This window comes from Dipodomys ordii, unplaced genomic scaffold, assembly GCF_000151885.1.
Source record: "Dipodomys ordii isolate 6190 unplaced genomic scaffold, Dord_2.0 Scaffold333, whole genome shotgun sequence".
Taxonomy (NCBI): Eukaryota; Metazoa; Chordata; class Mammalia; order Rodentia; family Heteromyidae; genus Dipodomys; species Dipodomys ordii.
The window spans coordinates 53,090-73,544 of record NW_012267549.1 but is presented as its reverse complement, the minus strand read 5'-3'; the positions used below and the strand labels follow the sequence as shown (position 1 = coordinate 73,544).

The 20,455-nt window shown below is 40.0% G+C and overlaps 1 protein-coding gene across 1 annotated transcript in view; it reads left to right on the top strand.

Annotated features, from left to right (window-relative positions):
* The window catches only part of LOC106001615 (glutamate dehydrogenase 1, mitochondrial), a 33,552-nt gene extending 13,670 nt beyond the window's left edge, over positions 1-19,882 (top strand). Inside the window, exons 3-14 of the mRNA XM_013036660.1 lie at positions 1,160-1,240; positions 2,112-2,167; positions 3,288-3,351; positions 7,396-7,490; positions 10,574-10,753; positions 11,490-11,627; positions 11,823-11,960; positions 12,287-12,367; positions 12,859-12,982; positions 13,684-13,775; positions 18,329-18,391; positions 19,504-19,882. Coding sequence (XP_012892114.1) covers positions 1,160-1,240; positions 2,112-2,167; positions 3,288-3,351; positions 7,396-7,490; positions 10,574-10,753; positions 11,490-11,627; positions 11,823-11,960; positions 12,287-12,367; positions 12,859-12,982; positions 13,684-13,775; positions 18,329-18,391; positions 19,504-19,623 — 1,232 coding nt within the window. The 3' untranslated portion in view covers positions 19,624-19,882. The remainder of the gene's footprint in view (positions 1-1,159; positions 1,241-2,111; positions 2,168-3,287; positions 3,352-7,395; positions 7,491-10,573; positions 10,754-11,489; positions 11,628-11,822; positions 11,961-12,286; positions 12,368-12,858; positions 12,983-13,683; positions 13,776-18,328; positions 18,392-19,503) is intronic.
* The last annotated feature ends 573 nt before the right edge of the window (positions 19,883-20,455 follow it).

Here is a 20,455-nt window from a genome sequence, read left to right as displayed (position 1 = left end):
CAAAGTTCTTACAAGAGAGGGTAGCTTCCTATAAATGTTCACATGGTGCCATGGGCTGAGAAACCGTAGAGGAAAGGCAGCCTAACCCTGTGAAACTTAGAAGGGGAATTGACCCAGACTCCCAAAGCCAGTGGAAAGGGCAAACTCACACTCTATGTTCCTTGTACCAAATACCTGGTGCCTTCAGGTACAGAAGCATTAAGATTTGGAGTTGTCATCCACTGGCCAACTCTAATCCGCACAGAAGTACAGGCAAAACTAGAAGTGCTCATCCCCCGAAAAGGGGAGATGACCTTTCTTCTCTCATCTCCCAGTTGAGAGAGGCTGGCAGTTGGGTAAGGGATTAACAAAAAGGATTTTCTTGTATATCCCAGTTGAAACCAGAGCCCCCATCTATACATCTGGTATTGAGGTTAAATCTCTCAAACCTAATAACTCTGCTATTTGCCTATGCTCATGTATTATCAGAAAGCAGAATTCTAGCTGGGTACATGCCTGTAATCCTAGCTACTCAGGAGACTAATAAGAGCCAGAAGATTGAGGCCCAAAATCCTAAAACTCCATCACCAAAATAATCAGCAAAAAACTATAACTGGAGGCATGGTTCAAAATGGTAGAGTTCAGTCATATGAGTAAGCGACCCAAGAAAGCTCAAGTTCAAATCCTGATACTGGCAAAAAAAAAAACAGATTTTTTTTTAATCACTTCTACAAACTCACCCAAACCAGGCAACAAAAGAAAAAAATCTTAGTTGCCTTCTGGAAAGCATTAAAAACATTAATTTGAAGATAAATTTTTGTCTTGAGAAATCAGTTAGTTATGTCCTGCTAGGTTGTAATTTCCTCAAGGACAAGGGACTGCCTTTGTCATCTCTAAAGCCCTGCCTCAGCAGGGTCTTTACCATCACTGTCAGAATACTTTAAACCAAAATCAGTGTTCATGCTGAAGTACTTTCTGGGTATCTACATAGTAGCTTTTCATTTTATTTTATGGTCTTACACATAAGCTAGCTCAAGTATTCTTAGAAGCAAAGGGATAATAAAATGGATCTTGAATTTGGGGTGTTTCTTTGTTTTGAAACTTCCTGGAAATCTGTTCTAAATAAATATCCCTCCTCTCCCGCCACCCCTATTTTCTTTTTCATAAAAATCATCACCAGGTATCCGTTACAGCACTGATGTGAGTGTAGATGAAGTAAAAGCCCTGGCTTCTCTGATGACATATAAGTGTGCAGTGGTGGGTAAGTGATCCTCTTCGTTGCTACTTAATAACTCTTGGACTATATGTTTACATATAAGGTTTATTTTTACATTTTAGAAATGTATCTTATCAGAACTGAATTTTTTTTGTTTTTAGTTACATACTAAGTCTTAAACATTTTTCAATTAGTCTTAATGATAAAACTTAGTTTTTAGTTAAAAGTTCATTTTAGAAGAGATTGATGTGAGTTCGGAAAGGGCATCTCACCTTTTTCTTTTTTCAGCTTACATTGGTTATATAGGGAGGGATTTCATTGTTACATTTCCATACATTCACATTTTTGTAATACAGGTTGAACATCTGTAAACATCTGAAATCCAGAGTGCTCTAAAATTTGAATTTTTCTGAACTCCAACATGTAGCAATTAGAAAATTCCATAATTGACCTTATACAATGGGTACCCAGCAGTTAAAGAGCAAGCATACTAACTATGTCATTCCAAATTTCCCATAGACTTCTGTGTCTTCATAAAACAGAATACACTTGTTTAGACTTGAATTCCATCCCCAAGATACAGCATTATATAGATGCAGATCTTTTTAAATCAGAAAGCTAAAAAGTCTTCTGATTTCAGATAAGAAATCCTCAACCTGGGGCTGGGAAGGTGGTTCAGTGGTAGAGTACTTGCCTTGCATGCATGAGGACCTGGATTCAATTCCTCAGCACCACATAAGCAGAAAAAGCCAGAAGTGGCACTTTGGCTCTTCAGCCTTGAGCTGAAGAGCTGAAGGTCAGTGCCCAGGCCCAGAGTTCAGGCCCCATGACTGGCAAAAAAGAAAAGAAAAAAAAGAAAATCCTCAACCTGTATTTTAACCTTTATAGAGTAACAACTTTTAGTCTCCTCTTCCAGATGTGCCGTTTGGGGGTGCTAAAGCCGGTGTTAAGATCAATCCCAAGAACTACACAGTAAGTAACAAAGTGACAGATATACACATACAATGCATTTACCAAAGAACTAGACATTTTGGATTTCTATGTATACCCTGTCCCAGTGAGATGAATGGTTTTTGATGATTTCCAGAAGCAGTATGAAAAAAGCAAATAATTACCTTATAGAGTGTGTTGTCATACAAAAAACTTAACTACTTACCAGTACCTTTTTTCATTTTCCTACTTTAATATATTCAGACACATCTATGATTTAAAACTATGATCTAACTTTTTAGTACATATATCTTTTAGGGAGCAAATATCTTAATTGTTGATCCTGTCAGTTCCAAGATAATTAAAATTGGTTTTTAGAGTGATCTACCCATTAGTAAATTAATGTTTTATATAAAAACATAATAAATACGTATCATTCTCTTTAAAACATATGATTTAAATGAGGATGTAGACATAGTTCACATGTTCCATATGAATATAATATATCATTTTGAGAGGGTCTTGATAAGTAACCCAGGTCCACTTCAGCCTCCTGAGTGCTGGGATTATAAATAAGCATGTGCCACCAAACTTGGCTGTATCATTTTTCAGTTAAGCTTGATTAAGGTTTAGTGTTTTTCTTTTTTTGGGGGGAGGGTCCGGTCATGGGGCCTGAACTCTGGGCCTGGGCGCTCTCCCTCAGCTCTTCAGCTCAAGGCTAGCGCTCTACCACTTGAGCCACAGGGCCATTTCCAGCTTTTTTCTTTTTGCTTATGTGGTGCTGAGGAATCAAACCCAGGGCCTCATGCATGCAAGGCAAGCGCTCTATCACTGAGCCACCTTCCCAGCCCCTAGTGTTTTTCTTTTAAGTGGTGAATAGGAACTGGTGATGAGTCCTAGTTCTGTCATCATTTTCCTAACCTTTTTGTTACATAGATTGAGTACAGAAGCTCATGCATGCTAAGCTCACCCTCATCCCCTATAATCTTATTTTTTATCCTTTTTTGTGCCTTTAAAATGGAAATATGTTGTGGTTATACAGAGGATTACAATAAGAAATACATGGAAATGCGCTGTGCTTGGAAAATATGAATAACCCTAAATGATTTTCTCCATTGTTTTATTATTGGTGTTTTCTCTCCCCCCCCACCCCTTTTTCTAGGATAATGAATTGGAAAAGATCACAAGGAGGTTCACCATGGAACTAGCAAAGAAGGGCTTTATTGGTATGTATTGCTATGTGCTTTTCTGTGTATAATGAGATTTACAAAGTAATTCTGATAAATCTTTTATGTGTGCCTCACCACACAGCCCTTTTTTACCTAAAAGCCAGGTTCTGTGATAGATATCATAGGCAGACATACTCAGACTCTTTATAACACATCCATAATAGGGAAGTTTAGGCTGTCAATGTACATGTCCTCTTCTTGTGCATGCCTCCTAAGTGTTTGAATCAGTATCCTCTCTGATAGCTTCTCTACTGAGCTAGTTGAAATGCTTAGGATGTGAAATACCGGAATTCATTTTTTAAAAAATTTATATGTAGAAATCAGTTTTTTTAAATAACCATCCTATCTTCCCAAAAGTGGGGAGGAATCCGATGCTTTTTGGAGTTACTGTTTTTAAACAGTATAGCTGTAGCTTTAAAGCAATAAAAATAGGTAGTGAAGCTAATGTGGTTCTCAACAACAATGCAGTTCTAAGTATACTTGTGCTCATTTGCTAGATATTTATTGTCTTACTGGCTAGTGTCTGTGTTTATACATTCTGTGTAAGATATGATTCTTTGCAATGTATAAATTTTCAAGCAATCTTAACTTTTGTGTGTGTGTGTGTGTATATGCAGCAGTCCTGGGGCTTGAACTCAGGGCCTGGACACTGTCCCTGAGTGGGCCACAGCTCCACATCCAGCTTTTATTGGTTAATTGGAGGAAAGAGTCTTATGGACTTTTCTGCCCAGACTGGCTTTAAACTGTGATCCCTAGAGCTCAGACTTCTGAGTAGCTAGCATTGCAGGCATGAGCCCCTGGTAACTGGCTTACTTATATTTTTTATATATGTTTCTTTTCTTGATCTAAAAAGCTTCTCACTTGCTTAAATAAGATAAAAATTAATAGAATGTTTGCCTTATTATACCTACACACACAACACTAAAAAAGACTAAAAACGAGTCCTTTTTTCTTTCCTGCCTTTGCTCTTTTTTTCCCCACATTCCCTTCACTTGCAAACTATTTCATATTTTGAAATTTGCCCCACTTTTAGAAAATTAAAGCATAAGGTAAACTACTATGGAAATAAAATAAATACAGCTAAAGCTAGAATTTTACAAGATTTGGCCTGAATTCCAAATTTTATTTATTATTTTTTTGGGTCCGGTCGTGGGGCCTGAACTCAGGGCCTGGGCGCTGTCCCTCAGCTCAAGGCTAGCACTCTACCACTTGAGCCACAGTGCCACTTCCGGCTTTTTTCTTTTTCCTTATGTGGTGCTGAGGAATCGAACCCAGGGCCTCATGCATGCAAGGCAAGTGCTCTACCACTGAGCCACCTTCCCAGCCCCATGAATTCCAAATTTTAGAAAGCATTTGGGTTCTCACCATTCCCCATAGCAGCAGGAACTTACGCATCCTTGCAAAGTAGAAGCATACTGACAGAGGCAGCATGTTCACTACCTCATCCACGCCTGTGGAAAAGCTCCCTAATTCTGATATGATGAATTGAAAGCATGTTTAGCTTCATGATGGCCTTCACTGATGTTTATATCTTATCTCTAAGCCTGAGAGTTTTAATAGCTTTGGTTTTAACCTTTATCCAGTCTTGATTATTGCTCACATTTAGAGTGTGTCCAGTGTAATTTAATGAATCTTGACCAGTAAGTTAAGTGACTGTGGAGACACTGAATGACATCAAAGTCTACATGTCTATTCTTTTGACTTTCCATAAACTGTCAGCTAATGATTCACACAATCTGAGTTATGAGACTGAATTCTGATTGTTTCATTTTATGACTTCAGAATCAGCTTGTCACAATCCTGGTGGAGTGACAGGTGCTGGAGGGAAGTGGAGCAGGTGGGGTTTTAATAATGAAGTTTTGAGTATGGACCAATTTGGGAGGTGTTGACATCATAACCATGTTTTCTTCCAATCTATGAGCATAGACTGTCTTTCCATTTATTGTGATCACTAACTTCTTTCAATAGTGTCTCATAGTTCCCAGTCTAGAAGGCTTAGAACTAAATATTTTCTTTATTTTGGTACAATTGTAAGAGGTATTTGGTCTGTAGTTTTCCTGTAATATCTTTTTCTAGCTTTGGTATCAAGGTGATATCAGCCCCATAGAATGAGTTTGAAAGTATTACTTTCTCTTATAATTTTTTGAAAAGTTTGAAATTATTTATTACCTTGTGTCAGACTGTAACATAGTGTGTATATACTGTGACATTTCCCTGCAGGTCCCTAGGTCTCCAACCTTCTCATCTCCTATGTCTACATATACCTTCGGTTCTTACCTTATACTCGTGTTCCTAGAGATGTTGATTTTTTTCAGAAAAAAATGGACTTTTGCCACAGACCTCTTTGTTAAATATTATAAATTCTGCAATTCAGGGACTACTTGCAGTCAGTAGTTACTTGTAGTTAATCCGCCACCATAGATTGATTTTTGTGAAGTAGAACATTCATAAACCCAATAGTACTTTGATTTTATGTTCAGTAGTGGAGGTTGTCTTTCTAAACTAATATTTTTTTTTTTTTTTGGTGATCATGGGGCCTGAACTCTGGGCCTGGGTGCTGTCCCTCAGCTCTTCAGCTCAAGGCTAGTGCTCTACCACTTGAGACACAGCACCACTTCCGGCTTTTTCTGTTTATGTGGTGCTGAGGAATCTAACCCAGGGCCTCATGCATGTGAGGAAAGCAGTCTACCACTGAGCCTCCTTCCCAGCCCTAAACTAATATTTTTATTTTTTTTTTATTTTTTGGGTCCGGTCGTGGGGCCCGAACTCTGGGCCTGGGCACTATCCCTCAGCTCTTCTTCAGCTCAAGGCTAGTGCTCTACCACTTGAGCCACAGCGCCACTTCCGGCTTTTTTCTTTTTGCTTATGTGGTGCTGAGGAATCGAACTCAGGGCCTCAGGCATGCAAGGCAAGTGCTCTACCACTGAACCACCTTCCCAGCCCCCCAGTTTATAATATTTTTAAGGACCAGTTAATATACTTTCTGAATCACAAACTATTTTAGGCTTGCCAATTGGAATTGTTGCTTTGAAACAACATGCTTATTCTTCATGTTGGTAGGAACAAGATTATCTCTAGAAATAGTAGTAGCAATGTGTCATTTGTCCCTTGCAAAAGAAATATTAAATAGAAAAATTGTACTAAGCTGCAGCTGCTGGGGTATGTCATTTTCAAGGAATGAAAGTGAGCAGCTAGGGTAAGTGGAGCCCTTTTGCCAGTGGAAGAGGCTAGAACAGGGTTTCAGTCTTTAAGTGGCAGTGCTGGTGGAGAGAGGGTGCTAGGGAGGGTAGATAGCATGAGATTTATAGGATTTCCTGTAAGAGAATTAAAAAATAGTTTAACCACTTTTAAAGTTGTGTTTTTAGAAAGAGTTTGTCTAATACAATTAACTATATAGTTGTAACTTTATAAGAAGGCTGAAATCCAAAGAAAATAGTAAATGACCTTGTCTTGAGAGGATTGGAGTGAGCATCACTGAACACATTTTCTCAGGGTTCACTCTGACCATCAGCATTAGAGCTGGCAGTGACCTGAGGAATTAAAGGCCAAGGCAGAGCATCATTCTAACACAAGTTATAGTTTTATGGGCACTAAATGATTGCTTCAACAACGATACTTCCCTGTTCTCAGGATGGTAAGGAGGAATAAACCAGTAACTGCCTGTTGCTATATACTTCATATGCATCCTCTTGCCATGATAATCCTGCTTATGTCAAGCAAAATGGTACTGGTATCTCTATTACAGTTTAGGGAACTGAATTTGGGAGACCAAATTGATTTGCCTGTGATCACACTCAGAACTCCCACAAGGTGGCTTCTGTCTATTGTGCATAGCTAGCTTCCAGACTTGTAAATGCTAGTAGGAGAAAGTGCTACATATAGAGAAACACGTAATAAGGATTTCTGTTCTTTCCTTACCTAAATGAGATCTAAACTTTTCTAGCCACAGTGACTTTGTTCTCTTAGAGAATTGCAAGGATTTTTGGTCTGGGGTAAGTTTGTCTTCAAAACTGGCGTACTGCCCTTTCCCTGTGCTCCCAGGTCCTGGCATTGATGTGCCTGCCCCGGACATGAGCACCGGCGAGCGGGAGATGTCCTGGATCGCTGACACCTATGCCAGCACCATAGGGCACTATGTGAGTATCCACTGGAGCCCCAAGGCTTCCTGCACTACTGTCCACAAGAAGTAATAATGCAGCTGATTGTATGAGAAATTGGGAATCTGGGTTCATCTCTTCCCTTTGAAAAATCATAAGCTTGCCATGCATATAACTTTGCTTTGCTTTTCTTTGTTATAAAACTATAAACATAGTGAACATAGGTTGAGCTGGGCCCTGGGGCTGGGACTGTCCCCAACTAGGGCAGTTCATTTCATGAGCTACTGAAATAGGTTATTTAAGAAATATTCTAAGGTGGGCCTGGTAGTGCGTACCTGAAATCTCAGCACTCAGGAGGTTGAATCCAGGAAGATCATGAGTTAGAGGATAATCTATTCTGACTCTAGAGCTTTCACTTAAAAGGAGCAGATAAGGTACGAGAATAGTATAATACATGAGTTATATAAGGCTGCTGTTTCTAAAAGAGGGATAAATCTTAAAAATGGGTTGGATTTGAACATCTAGGAATCTGGAAGATAAGAGGAATAGAAATGGTAGAGTTTAGAATCTGGCTTTGAGCCATAGATTCATTGGTGTGAGAGATAGATGAAAAGTATTAGCAATGTCCCTCAGGAAAGGGGTTGGAGGTGAACAGGGCAGGTCTTTCAAGAGCCCAAGTGGAAAGATAGGTCTTGGAGAAGGAGAAACAGAGAGGTATCGTGTATTTCCTGATAGAATATCACTCAGTGACATCCTGTGGCCAGGAGCTTGGGTAGTAATAGTTATACCTTTGTATAAATACTACTTCATAGTTTACATGGGGAATTATCTAGTACACTTAGAACTATCCACAGTGCTTAGTAAACACTAAAAATAAGTATAAATTTTACATCTAGTCAATGGCACATATCCATTGAAATAAACAGGAGCAGTATTAGATACATCAGAGAATCTTGGTATGGACCACCATTCCCAAAAGGACCACTTCCATATGTCACCTTTTAATATTAAATGAGCTCCACTTTGGGTTGGTTGGCTGGTAGGTTGGAGTATAATGCTGAGGCTTGGATGTAGGGTTTCACACTTGCTAGGCATATGCTCTTCCTCTTGAGCTACACCTTCAACCCTTAAAAAGCTTTGGCTGTGTTTGAGATAGTGTCTCACTCTTGCCCTACCTGGCTTGGACCAGACCATAATCTTCTTAATTACACTTCCTGTTGGAGCTGGGATGGCAGGTGCTCTTTGCCCTACCCATTGTTTTCTGACAATGGGGTCTCTCCATCCTTTTTGCCTAGGCCGTAAACTGCCATCCTTTCAGACTGAATCTCTAAGTAACTAAGTTTATAGGCCACCTCACCCTGCATTGAGAGGATTGTAAACTAATAGCATTATTACTTGTAGTTTTCACAGTGATGGCAGCACAAGAAAAGTTTACAAGGCATTGTCAGCTAAACTGTACTAATAAGAGACCTTTCTTCAACTGATAGGAAATTGAAAGTCCAGGCCTATATAAGGAAGTCAGATTTTTTTTGGGGGGGTGGGGGAGGTTTGGGGTTTTTTTTTGTTTTGTTTTTTATTGTGAGGAAGTCATGGTTTTGATTACTCATTTTTAGACTAGAGCCCTGTCCTCTTGGCAGTGCAGCATGGAAGAGTGGTGCTATCTCCCTACCTCCCAAGGTTCTAGGACCATTAGGTATGCTAGTGAGCCTGGCAGCTGGCACCAGGCCTGTTCTCAGACAGTATTTCCTTCAGCCTCAGCATTTGCATTTCCACTGTTCAGAAGCATTTGGCAACTTACAAGGCTTGCAGTTAAGTTTTAATTATTCATGAAAGGAAACTGTGGGAAAACTACTGTTTCTATAGTGCTTTATAAGACTGTCCATTTTAACCTCCTTCCTTTCTGTTGGTAATTATACAGGTTCTCTATGTAAAAATACTTGATGAATATAAAGACCAGGTCACTAACTCTCCAGCCATAGCATAATATTGGGGATAGAAATGTGATGTGGCACTAGGCACTGCACATGATCAGTGGTAGCAAGTTGCCTCAATCCTCTGCCGATAGGGGGATGCCTCTCCTCTCTAGTTCATGATCCATGTGTCTGTTCCAGTCTTCTGCTTGCCATGTTTGTAGTAGGTGTGATGCTTTGAAGGAAACCTCCTTCCTTTCTTATAATTAAACCTAATTTTGACCAAGAGTATACATGTACACCCAGAGTGGAAAGAGGGCCAAGAGATGAGTGGTAAAAGCTCAAGCAAATTGATGATGCCTCTCGCTTTGCAGAGCTAATGATGCTAGCCAGTGATACTGGCACCCACACTGGCACAGTCCTCAGTATCTTGCCCACATATACCTTTTTAAACATTCTTAAATACTTTCCTCCTCTCTTTTAAATAAACTTAAGTATCTTTCCAAGTTCCCTTTTTAAAATAGAAGAATAGCTTGTCAGAAGAACGCAGTATTTCTGAATCTCCCCATCCAAGAAAGCTGCACATTGCCTCTTCCTGTCTCTAGCTGATTTGGTGATATAGTCAAGTCTCATGGTAGATTAAGACCAGTGGAATGTATATACCTTGACTCAGAATGACTTGTGCTCCATTGAAATAATAGCTTCAGGTTGAATGTGCCTACTTTTATAATAATTGGTTATTGCATTTGATACTAATATCTAAACTCTTATTTTCTCCTGGCAGGAACTTTTTATATTTTCTAGAACAGGAAGTTGAAAAAATGAGGCCTGTCCCTATTAGTGAATTGTGCTTTAGATATATGCATACTTACAGACATGCAAGCACTTGGCACTACACCCTTTTTCTTTTCAGCTTTTTGAGGTCTCACTAGGCCTCCCAAGCTGGCCTCAAACTCTCAAGTTCTTCCTGCCTCAGCTTCGTAAGTGCTGGGAATACAGGTGTGTGCCACCATGTCACCCTTTACACATTTTGTTTGATATTTTGAGACAAGGCCTTACCATATATCCTAGACAGGTCTTGAACTTAGAAGCCTCCTGTTACACATTTTTTCATGAGAGTATTTTTTGTGAAATGAGAATGTGCTTTGACTTCAGTTGGTTGATCGTAGGACTTGAGTTACTTCCTTCTTTAAGTCATGCCTCCTCTTGCAGGATATTAATGCACATGCCTGCGTTACTGGTAAACCCATCAGTCAAGGTGGCATCCACGGGCGCATCTCTGCAACTGGCCGTGGTGTGTTCCATGGGATTGAAAATTTCATCAATGAAGCTTCTTACATGAGCATTTTAGGGATGACACCAGGATTTGGGGATAAGACATTTGTTGTTCAGGTAAAAAAAAAAAAAAGGTTTATAATTTACATTTTTTTAATGTTTATAGATTTGTAGCTTTAAATTTTATTCTTTTGAATCTTTTAGGTTTTTAGTGTGGTTGTTTCCTGTATAATACATCCTTTTCCTTTAACCTTGGTTTAATTCATCTCCCTTAGATACTTGTGAATTATTTTTTTATTTCTTTATATATTAGTTGTATCTTAGGGACATAACAGTTGTGAATGTGCAGAAAAGTTTGTCCATTGGCTCAGAATTATCTGATATGTGAATCTAAGGGACTGCAAATTAAAATGAATGATAATTTAAAATAGAGATTGTATTCCTCTAACCTAGTGACATACCTTTATACAGCCATAGGAACCACTGGTCATTGGAGAATGACCACAGTGGAGTAGTCATTACTATGGAATGAGAAACCATAGGAGTACATTGGTCAGACTATGATCCATGCCAGGCGCCGATGGTTCACACCTGTAATCCTAGCTATTCAGAAGGCTGAGATCTGAGGATCGCAGTTTAAAGCCAGCCCAGACAAGAAAGTCCGTGAGACTCTTATCTCCAATTAACCACCAGAAAACCAGAAGTGGTGCTGTGGCTCAAGTGGTAGAGCACTAGCCTTGAACTGAAGAGCACAGTGACAGCATCCAAGCCCAGAGTTCAAGCTCTACGACAAACCAAAAAAAAAAAGATTCATACAAAGCCTTTTTATGTCATCTATGATTGTTCTTCACAGGGATTTGGTAATGTGGGCCTGCACTCTATGAGATATTTACATCGTTTTGGTGCTAAATGTGTTGGTGTTGGTGAATCTGATGGGAGTATATGGAATCCAGATGGTATTGACCCAAAGGAACTGGAAGATTTCAAATTGGTATGTTAATCTAATTTCTAGAACAGTTTGATTGCCCTTAGCCTTATCTTATTTAAACCTATTCCCATTGCTCTTTTTTCAATTATTAATACAGTTTTAAAAGCTTTTAATGAATACATTTTTATGTAGTAGGCACAAAATAAAGCCATCTAGACTTTGGAACAGGCATTAATTCTGTTTTTCAATCAATTACAGCAACATGGATCGATTCTGGGCTTCCCCAAGGCAAAGGTCTATGAGGGAAGTATCTTGGAAGCCGACTGTGACATACTGATCCCTGCTGCCAGCGAGAAGCAGTTGACCAAGTCCAACGCACCCAGAGTCAAAGCCAAGGTGCAAGCATTACCATTGTCTTATAAAATTAGGGTGATCTGAGTAAAAAATCTCATTTTATTAACATCTTTATTGGTGGCATATACCATAAATCCTACACATTTAAAGTACTCTCATAATTTTCAGTATGTTCAGAGTTGTGCAACTTCCAAAATGTAAGGAAGAAAAATAGAGACAAAATTAGCATTATATACTCATAAATTTAGTACAGCAAAATAACTTGTAAAGTTTAATTAAAATTATGCTTTTCCTCTCATCCTCCTATCCACACCTCTTGCCCAATGACTATGTTCCTGGCATTTTTCATCTGTCCCTGACTCTTGCAGATCATTGCTGAAGGTGCCAATGGACCGACCACTCCAGAAGCTGATAAGATTTTCCTGGAGAGGAACATCATGGTTATTCCAGTAAGTTATCTATGTTCAACAGTATCTGAAACCATAAGTGTCTTTCACTAGGAATTAATTAGGAGAGAAAAGGCCTGCTTGTTTCCCAGATTGTGTTAAGTTTGTTTTCCTTTATTTTGAGAAAATAAAGTGAATCAAGCATGATGGTTCATGCTTCTAATCTCAACACTTAGAAAGCTGAGGCAAAAGGATAGTGAGTTTGAGACCAGCCTGGGCTACATAGTAAGATCATGTATCAAAAAATAAAGGAAAAACTACTGTGAGGAGCATGTGTTCATGGTATGTCATTGGAAGTAAGTGTGGACAGAGGATACATTTTGAAGGGCCTCTTTACTGGTTAACTGGACTTGTGTGTCTCATGGACCTTTCTTCTCTGGGCTGGCTTTGATACTCAGATCTCAACCTCCTGAGTAGCTAGGATTATAGATGTGTGCCACAGGTACTCAGCATGTTCATGTTCGTATTTCTTTGTTGTCACAATTTGTGTATAGGATCTCTACTTGAATGCTGGAGGAGTGACAGTGTCTTACTTTGAGTGGCTGAAGAATCTAAATCATGTCAGCTATGGTCGACTGACCTTCAAATATGAAAGAGATTCTAACTACCACTTGCTCAGTGAGTTCCTATATTCTTGTTCTCCAGAAATAATAATGTGGGACAGTTAAAAGGCTGGAAAAAAAATCATATGCTTCATTAACTATTCAATGTATTGACTGATATATTTTACTAAGATTTTTATATTACAAAGTAATATTCCAGAATGTAATCTGCAAGATAATATTGTTTGTTTTTATAAGTCTTTTAAGCATCAACCTTTTATCATTGAAATTCATCCACTTCTATCTCTGGTTGCTCCTCGAAAAGTTCTGAAATGTTTTGAGTCCTCTGATGTGAATACTTGTTTTTGTCTAAGTAAAGTCAGCTCCACAGTTAAGAGGAGAATTTCTCATCAGGCTGAAATGAGACTGGGGCCTCCAGCTGAGCTCCTGTACTTGGTCACTGAGAAGCTGGCAAAGTGTCCATTGATTGCCTTTTCTTTTTCCCCAGCATTTTCTTTTTAGTAGAACTAAAGGAAACCTCTGGTAATGGGTGTTATGGAAACAGAGCAGTGACCTAAATTCACATTTACGCAGGAATTTGGCAGTCTTGTGTTCCTTTCTGAGTTTTTAATGATTAACCCTTCCATGTCATTCGTGCTAAGGACCTAAAACTATTGGTTTAGGGTTATGGATATAGTTTGGGGCTACTTTGAGTTCCTACTATTTCTCCCTTCCTCTACCAGCAGCATCTTACCTTGATCTCTTGGCTTTTTATAGTGTCTGTTCAAGAGAGCTTAGAAAGAAAATTTGGAAAGCATGGTGGAACAATTCCTGTCGTGCCCACAGCAGAATTCCAGGACAGAATATCGGTGAGTCTGGCACTTCACATATATTCAGTCACAGATGGTAACACAAAAACTATAGCACTCAGTGATGTCCCCCATGACCTCCTTCTTCCCAGAACCACAACTCTCTTAATTCCTGCTCTCTGGCTGGAAAGCCTGATTCCCATGTACAACTGTGCCTTTTCTTTTACAGTCTTTGCTGCATGCCAGAATTTAGGGCATATTTCCATCATGAGTGACTGGCAGTGCAATGAGAAGGCTTTTGGCTGGTTATTTAAGGATGGAATCCCGTGGACTTTTCTGCTGACAACAAGTACATGGACTTTGTTGCCCAGGCTGACTTCTTCCTTCAAACTGTGATCCTCCAGATTGCAGCCTCTTGAGTAGCTAGGATTATAGATATCCACCAGTACCCAGCCTTCTCCCCTCCCCCCCCCCCCCTTTTTTTTTTTTTCTTTTGCCAGTCCTGGAGTTTGAATTCAGGGGAGTTTGGGCACTGTCTCTGAGCTGCTCTTGCTCAAAGCTAGCACTCATTCACTAAGCCACATTCCCAGCCCCATTCTTTCCCCTTTTTTTTAAACAATCTTTGGTCAACTTACTGGTCTTTCAGTGTTTAAATGATTTTGTATCCTCTGGTTTTAGACTTGTAGTGCTATATTTCACTCTCATTGATTTCAAGGAGTCTTAGCAGTCAAAAATGCATTTTTTAACTGCATGTTACCATGCATCTATAGTCCAGTACTATGGTGTTATGTAGGGAGTCTGGCCTAGGTTTTGGTTAGTGAAACCCTGCCTCAGAAAACAAAAAACTGCCAGCTTCACACCTGTAAAGCCCAGCTACTCAGGAAGCAAAGATCAGTTCAAAGCAAGCCTAGGCAAAAAGTAAGATCCCATTATAAATAATAAACTCAGGCATGGTGTACACACCTATGATCCTGGCTACTTAAAAAGTCAAAGATCTTAGTTGAAGGCTGGCTCCAGACAAGACTGAGACCTTACTAGGAAACTAAAAACAGGTTGGGTGTATGGTAGAGCACTTAAGCAAATGGAAAATCTTGGATTCAACCTCATACAGCCCAAAAAGAAAAAAACTTACCCCCAGCTAAAGGGTTGCATCCCATTTTCTGACCTAATATCCTCACAAAGTGCTACCCCCAGCTAAAGGGTTGCATCCCATTTTCTGACCTAATATCCTCACAAAGTGCTCGTACTTCTCTCACTAAGTTCCATGCTCCATCATTATTAACTGATCATTTTGTTTCATATAGGCAACACAACACCGGGCTTGAATTCTCTGCCTCCTCCATGCCACTGCCTCTGTATTTGCCAGCCTTGCCAGCACTTAAATCCTGACCTCTAGCCCCAGGTGGTGCTCAGGAATCAGATTCCTCTCTTCTCTCTCACTGATTGCACTGTGTTCCTCCTCACCTTTCCTTCCTCTTGCTCTCCAGCTTATGAGCAACTGTCTTATCATGGGGAAAGTAGAAGCAAGCCAAGAACTTGTGCATATCCACCCTGTTCCTTTTCCCTATCCTTACTTAGGCCATCTTCTCTTGTGGTAGATCAGATGTTTGTGCTTCTAGTTAAGCTCAGCTCTTGTTGTATGCATTGCATGGCCTGTCTCTAGCTTCTCAGATGTGTTGTTAAGTCTTGCCCTCTTTACACATCAATTTTTCCCTCTATTGAGTCATAGAGTATCATATGCTGTTCCAAAAACATGCATCTTAATCCCACCTCTTCCAATTACTGCCATTTTATTTCTCTCATATATATATAGTGTCTTCTATTCATTTTGCCAGTAAAGGATTCTAACTGGGGGCCTCATGCTTGCTCAGTTGACAGTGCTGGCTACAACTTGAGCCATGCCTCCATCACAGCCTTTGGCTGGTTATTTTAAAAGATAGTGTCTGGCAATTTTCTGCCCAGAGATAGACTTTTCTTCCCAGACAGGTGTCGAATTATCCTCTAGATTTTAGCCTCCTTCCTGAGTAGCTGGTATGGGCCATCAGTAGCAGGCTTCGTTTTTCTGTTCTTGAGCCAGTGCCAACCAGCTGTTCTTGCCAAAGGACCCAGTGACATCAGCATCATCCAGTCCATTGACCACTTTTCAGTCCTCATCTGAACCAGACTCATCAGCAACTCATCTCACTATTAATTGATCACAGCAACCTGGAGATGTTGGCATCTCTTAGCTCTCAGGACACCACATTCTTGCTATCTTTCCTTCCTGTTTGCTAATTCTGCTTGCCTTTTGCTCATTTTCATTGGGAGGCCTTAGTACCTGAGCCTTTACCTAGATTCAAAATGCCTCATGGTTTTAAGTCCATGTATATGCATTAACCCTCACCCCACTAGAATGTAGGCTCTATGCAAACATTTTCTTCTCAGCTGTGTCCCTAATACCAGAAAGAGCCTGGCATATAGGAAGTACTCAGTTAATGTTTGAGTGTATGAATCAATCAACCAATGAAACAGTAGTATTCAGCATACAGAGGAAGTTTTCTTTTTCCCTAATTTAACAGACCAAAACAAAGTTTAATGCAAAAGTTATATAAGTATACCTTCTCAAATGAATACAGTATGTCATCAAGATGTTCAATACAGATAACTTTGTGTTCAAAACAGATAACTCTTTATAGCTGCATATGTTACATTAAGAGTGGTAGTTGTAGTTACTTACCTTTAAATTTCATAGAAAGCTTTTCAAGATAAGTCTATTCAAAGAAATTAGTCTATAGGTTTAATTTGTATAGGAAAGAGATAAGCTGACTTAATGGGGTTGGAGGTCATCTATAACCTTCTCTAGCCTGTCTGTTCCTCATTAGTAAAATTAAAGGGTTGCTAAGATCTTTTGGTTCTACCCTAGAACTGTAGCGTTAGCAAGATTCCTTCCTGTGTCCTGTCCAGAGTTGCTGTTCACCTGGAAAACTGAGGTGAATGCCATAATGAGTTAGAGGTGCTAATCTTGCTACTTACCCTCAGGTTTCTTGGCTATAGTCTTCCGTTTCAGTGTTTTACCATGATCTTACTTAATGAGTATTGCTTTCTATCCAACATCATTAAAACTAAATTGTGGTTAAAATGTAGCTGCTTCAATGAAGAAATTATGAAGATACTATGAAGATAGTATGTAGGTCAGTGGTAAAGCATTGGTCTAGCATGCCTGAGGCCTGGGTTCCATTCTCAGTACCAAAAAGAAAAAACATATTGTATCTTGATACTGTACAGAAATTACAAGTCTTTATTGAAAAGAAAAGAGTATTTTAAGAGTCCTTGGTAATCAGCTGGTCACTAGTGGCTTGCACCTATAATCCTAGCTACTTGGGAGACCAAGAATGGAAGGATCACTGTTCAACAAGGCCAACCTAGGCAGAAAGTTTATGAGATTCTCCTTCTCAATCCATAACCGAGTACTGTAGCAGCTGCCTGTCATCCCAAGCTACATGAGAGACTAAGACTAGGAGGATCACTGATGGGTCACTGGCCTGGAGGCCAGCTAGTGCAGAAAAATGACATTACAAGAGGGACTAACTTACTCCAAGGAATGAAGCTAAACACAGTGGCACATACCTGTGATCCCAGCAACAAAGAAAAAACACCTGAAGAAGGTGTATGACAGCTCTGGTACATGCCCAGGCAGGAAGTGACACCCTGTCTCAAAACTAACTGGCATGGAGCTGGGTAGTTGGCTCAGTGGTAGAGTGCTTGCCTTGCATGCATGAGGCCCTCGGTTTGATTCCTCAGCACCACATAAGCAGAAAAAGCCGGAAGTGGGGCTGAGGCTTAAGTGGTAGAGTGCAGGTCTACAGCTGAAGAGCTGAGGGACAACGCCCAGGCCCAGAGTTCAGGCCCCACAACCAACAAAAATAAATAAATAACTGGCATATGCAGGGTGCCAGTGGCTAATGCTATTCTGGAGACTGAGATCTGAGGATAACTGTTGAAAGCTAGCTCAGGCAGAAAAGTCCATGAGACTCTTTATCTTAATTAACTGCCAAAAAAAAGCCAGAAGTCGATAGAGCTGTGGCTCAAGTGGTAGAGTGCTAACCTTGAGCAAAACAGTTCAGGAACAAGCTGGGCACTGGTGGCTCATGCCTATAATCCTAGCTACTCAGGAGGTTGAGATCTAAGGCTTGTGGTTCAAAGCCAGCCCAGGCAGAAAAGTCCGTGAGACTCTTACCTCCAGTAAACCACCAGAAAACCAGAAGTGGTGCTGTGGCTCAAGTGGTAGAGCATTAGCCTTGAGCTGAAGAGCTCAGGGACTGCTACCAGGCCCAGAGTTCAAGACACAACAACAGCAACAACAAAAACGGTTCAGGGACAGTGCCCAGATCCAGAGTTCAAGGCCCAGGACCAGCAATGGATGGATGGATAGGACAGGACAGGACAGGATAGGATAGATAAAACCAGCATAAAACAAAATTGGATATGTGGCTTAAATAGTAGAGACCCAGCCTACCAGGGTCAAGGCCCTGAGTTCAAGCTCCAGCCAAAAATGAAAAAAGACTGAATCCTTCTAGAGACACAAATCAAGTCTTTGTATGATTTTGTTAAAGTTGTGTTCTTTTTCCTAACAGGGTGCATCAGAGAAAGATATCGTGCACTCTGGCTTAGCCTACACCATGGAGCGGTCTGCCCGGGTAGGTATGCAGATGGCGTCTGCTTTCTGCTCAGCTGTTATCTCTGGACAGATTGTGTGTGGTGAAAGAAAGCAAACACCAATCTGGTACATGATCCACATTTATGTGCAGTAGATTTATGCCTGTTCACACTCAGAGAACTGTTGTCAGCCCTCAGATAGGTCTCTCAGCCCTCAGCAATAAATCAGGCTGAATTAAAAAGGAATGCTTGGTAGTTGGCTAAATACTGAATAACCAAATAGACTGAAATGCTGCTCCGTCTTTCACAACATGACTGTTGTAGGAAGCTATCTTACTATAGAATTTGATATAAGTAAGGATTTTTTGACTATTCAATTCCTATTTCAGACAAGGCCAAAAATAAGTGAGTCTAATTTTTCTAATTCCTTCTTGAGCTCAGATTCTCTCATTGGATCTCCAAGTTGGAGTAGCATGAACAGATACTGATAAAGAAAGCTGTGCTTTGTTTTGACAGTTCTTTTTTGAGATCTGATTAAAGTGTTATAAATCCAATCACATACTGTGGCTCACACCTGTAATCCAGCTACTCAAGAGACTGAGAGCTGGGATCTCTGTTCAAAGCCAGCCAAGGCAGGAAAATCTGTGAGACTCTTATCTCCAATTAAACACAAAAAGCTTCAAGTGAAGCTGTGGAACTCAGTAAGAGTGCTAGCAAAAAAAAAAATAAAAGCTCAGAGACAGCACACAGGCCCAGAGTTCAAGCACCAGTACTGACACAAAAAAATTAAAAATAAACATAAGTCCGTCCTTTCAGTGTATGCAATCCACAAGCCTTTCATATATTCACAAAGATGTGAAGCCATTGCCACATTCTTGGTTACTTTGAACAGTCATTAGTATAGGTATGAACTCATTCCAGCTAACTGGATGCCTAATGGACAGAGAGATCACAGGGTGACTTCTTGGCTGCTGCATAGATAATAATCATTCATATTCTATAAGATTAGTCCTTCCTGCCTAGAGGGAAGTCTGTTGCCACAGAAGTTTTCTTTGGCCACCAGCACTTCCTTGATCCCTCTGTGTACTTTGTATGTCATGTCCCAGCTTACATAAGTCATGTGGTCTTCTCTGCCTTTTCTTCCTTATTCTAGCAAATTATGCGCACAGCCATGAAGTATAACCTGGGCTTGGACCTGAGAACAGCTGCCTATGTCAACGCCATTGAGAAAGTCTTCAAAGTGTACAATGAGGCTGGTGTGACTTTCACATAGATGGATTGTGGCTACGTTCCTCACCCTCTTCACCCATAACTTCTGCCGACCTATCACAAGTTTACATGTAACCACAGAACTCTCTCTCTCTTATGACTCATTAGGTAATGGACACTGTTCTCAACAAGTCAGTCTGAATCAGCCCCTTAAGAAAGAAACTAAATTTAGAGGATCATGTACAAATGGAATGTGAAAGTATAAATCACTTAAGCTAGAAAACCATTTAGAAATTTTGCCTTTTAATAAAAAGTCTCTCCCACCTGGCTTTGCTGCCTCATTCCAGGCTCTTCTCACAGAGTCAGTGCTGCTGCCAGGAAGGGCATCAGGAGCAGCCACCTACTACTTTATCTCCAGACAAGCCTGGGCACATGACTCTGACACATGGAAGAAGTAGTACATGGCATTTTCAGAAAGTGGCATGGTCCTCAAGTGAGTTAACTGGTATTGCACATCAGCAAAACCAGAATGAAAGCTGTTTCTCCTAAGAACATGCTGCTGTAATATTGCCTTTAATTAACAAGCCTAACTTGACTCAAACAGTGAAAGCCTATAAACATAATAAATGATGAAAGCTAGTATTTTTATAACATAAAACAGTATCATTTGTAGTTTATCAGTCATATATTACTGTCCAGCAAAAATAGTCCTACAGAGACCTATCTGCAAATGAGGGAGGCTATTTTAGAGAATTTGCTAAATAACTACAATTACGACACATAGTCCAAAGAATACAGTAACTTCCTTATCATGTTAGTTGTTCCCTTTTGAAGAGCTTCTGTTGTGTAATTGAACCATAATTGAAGTAGAATGTTCCAGAAAAGAGGGGGAAAAA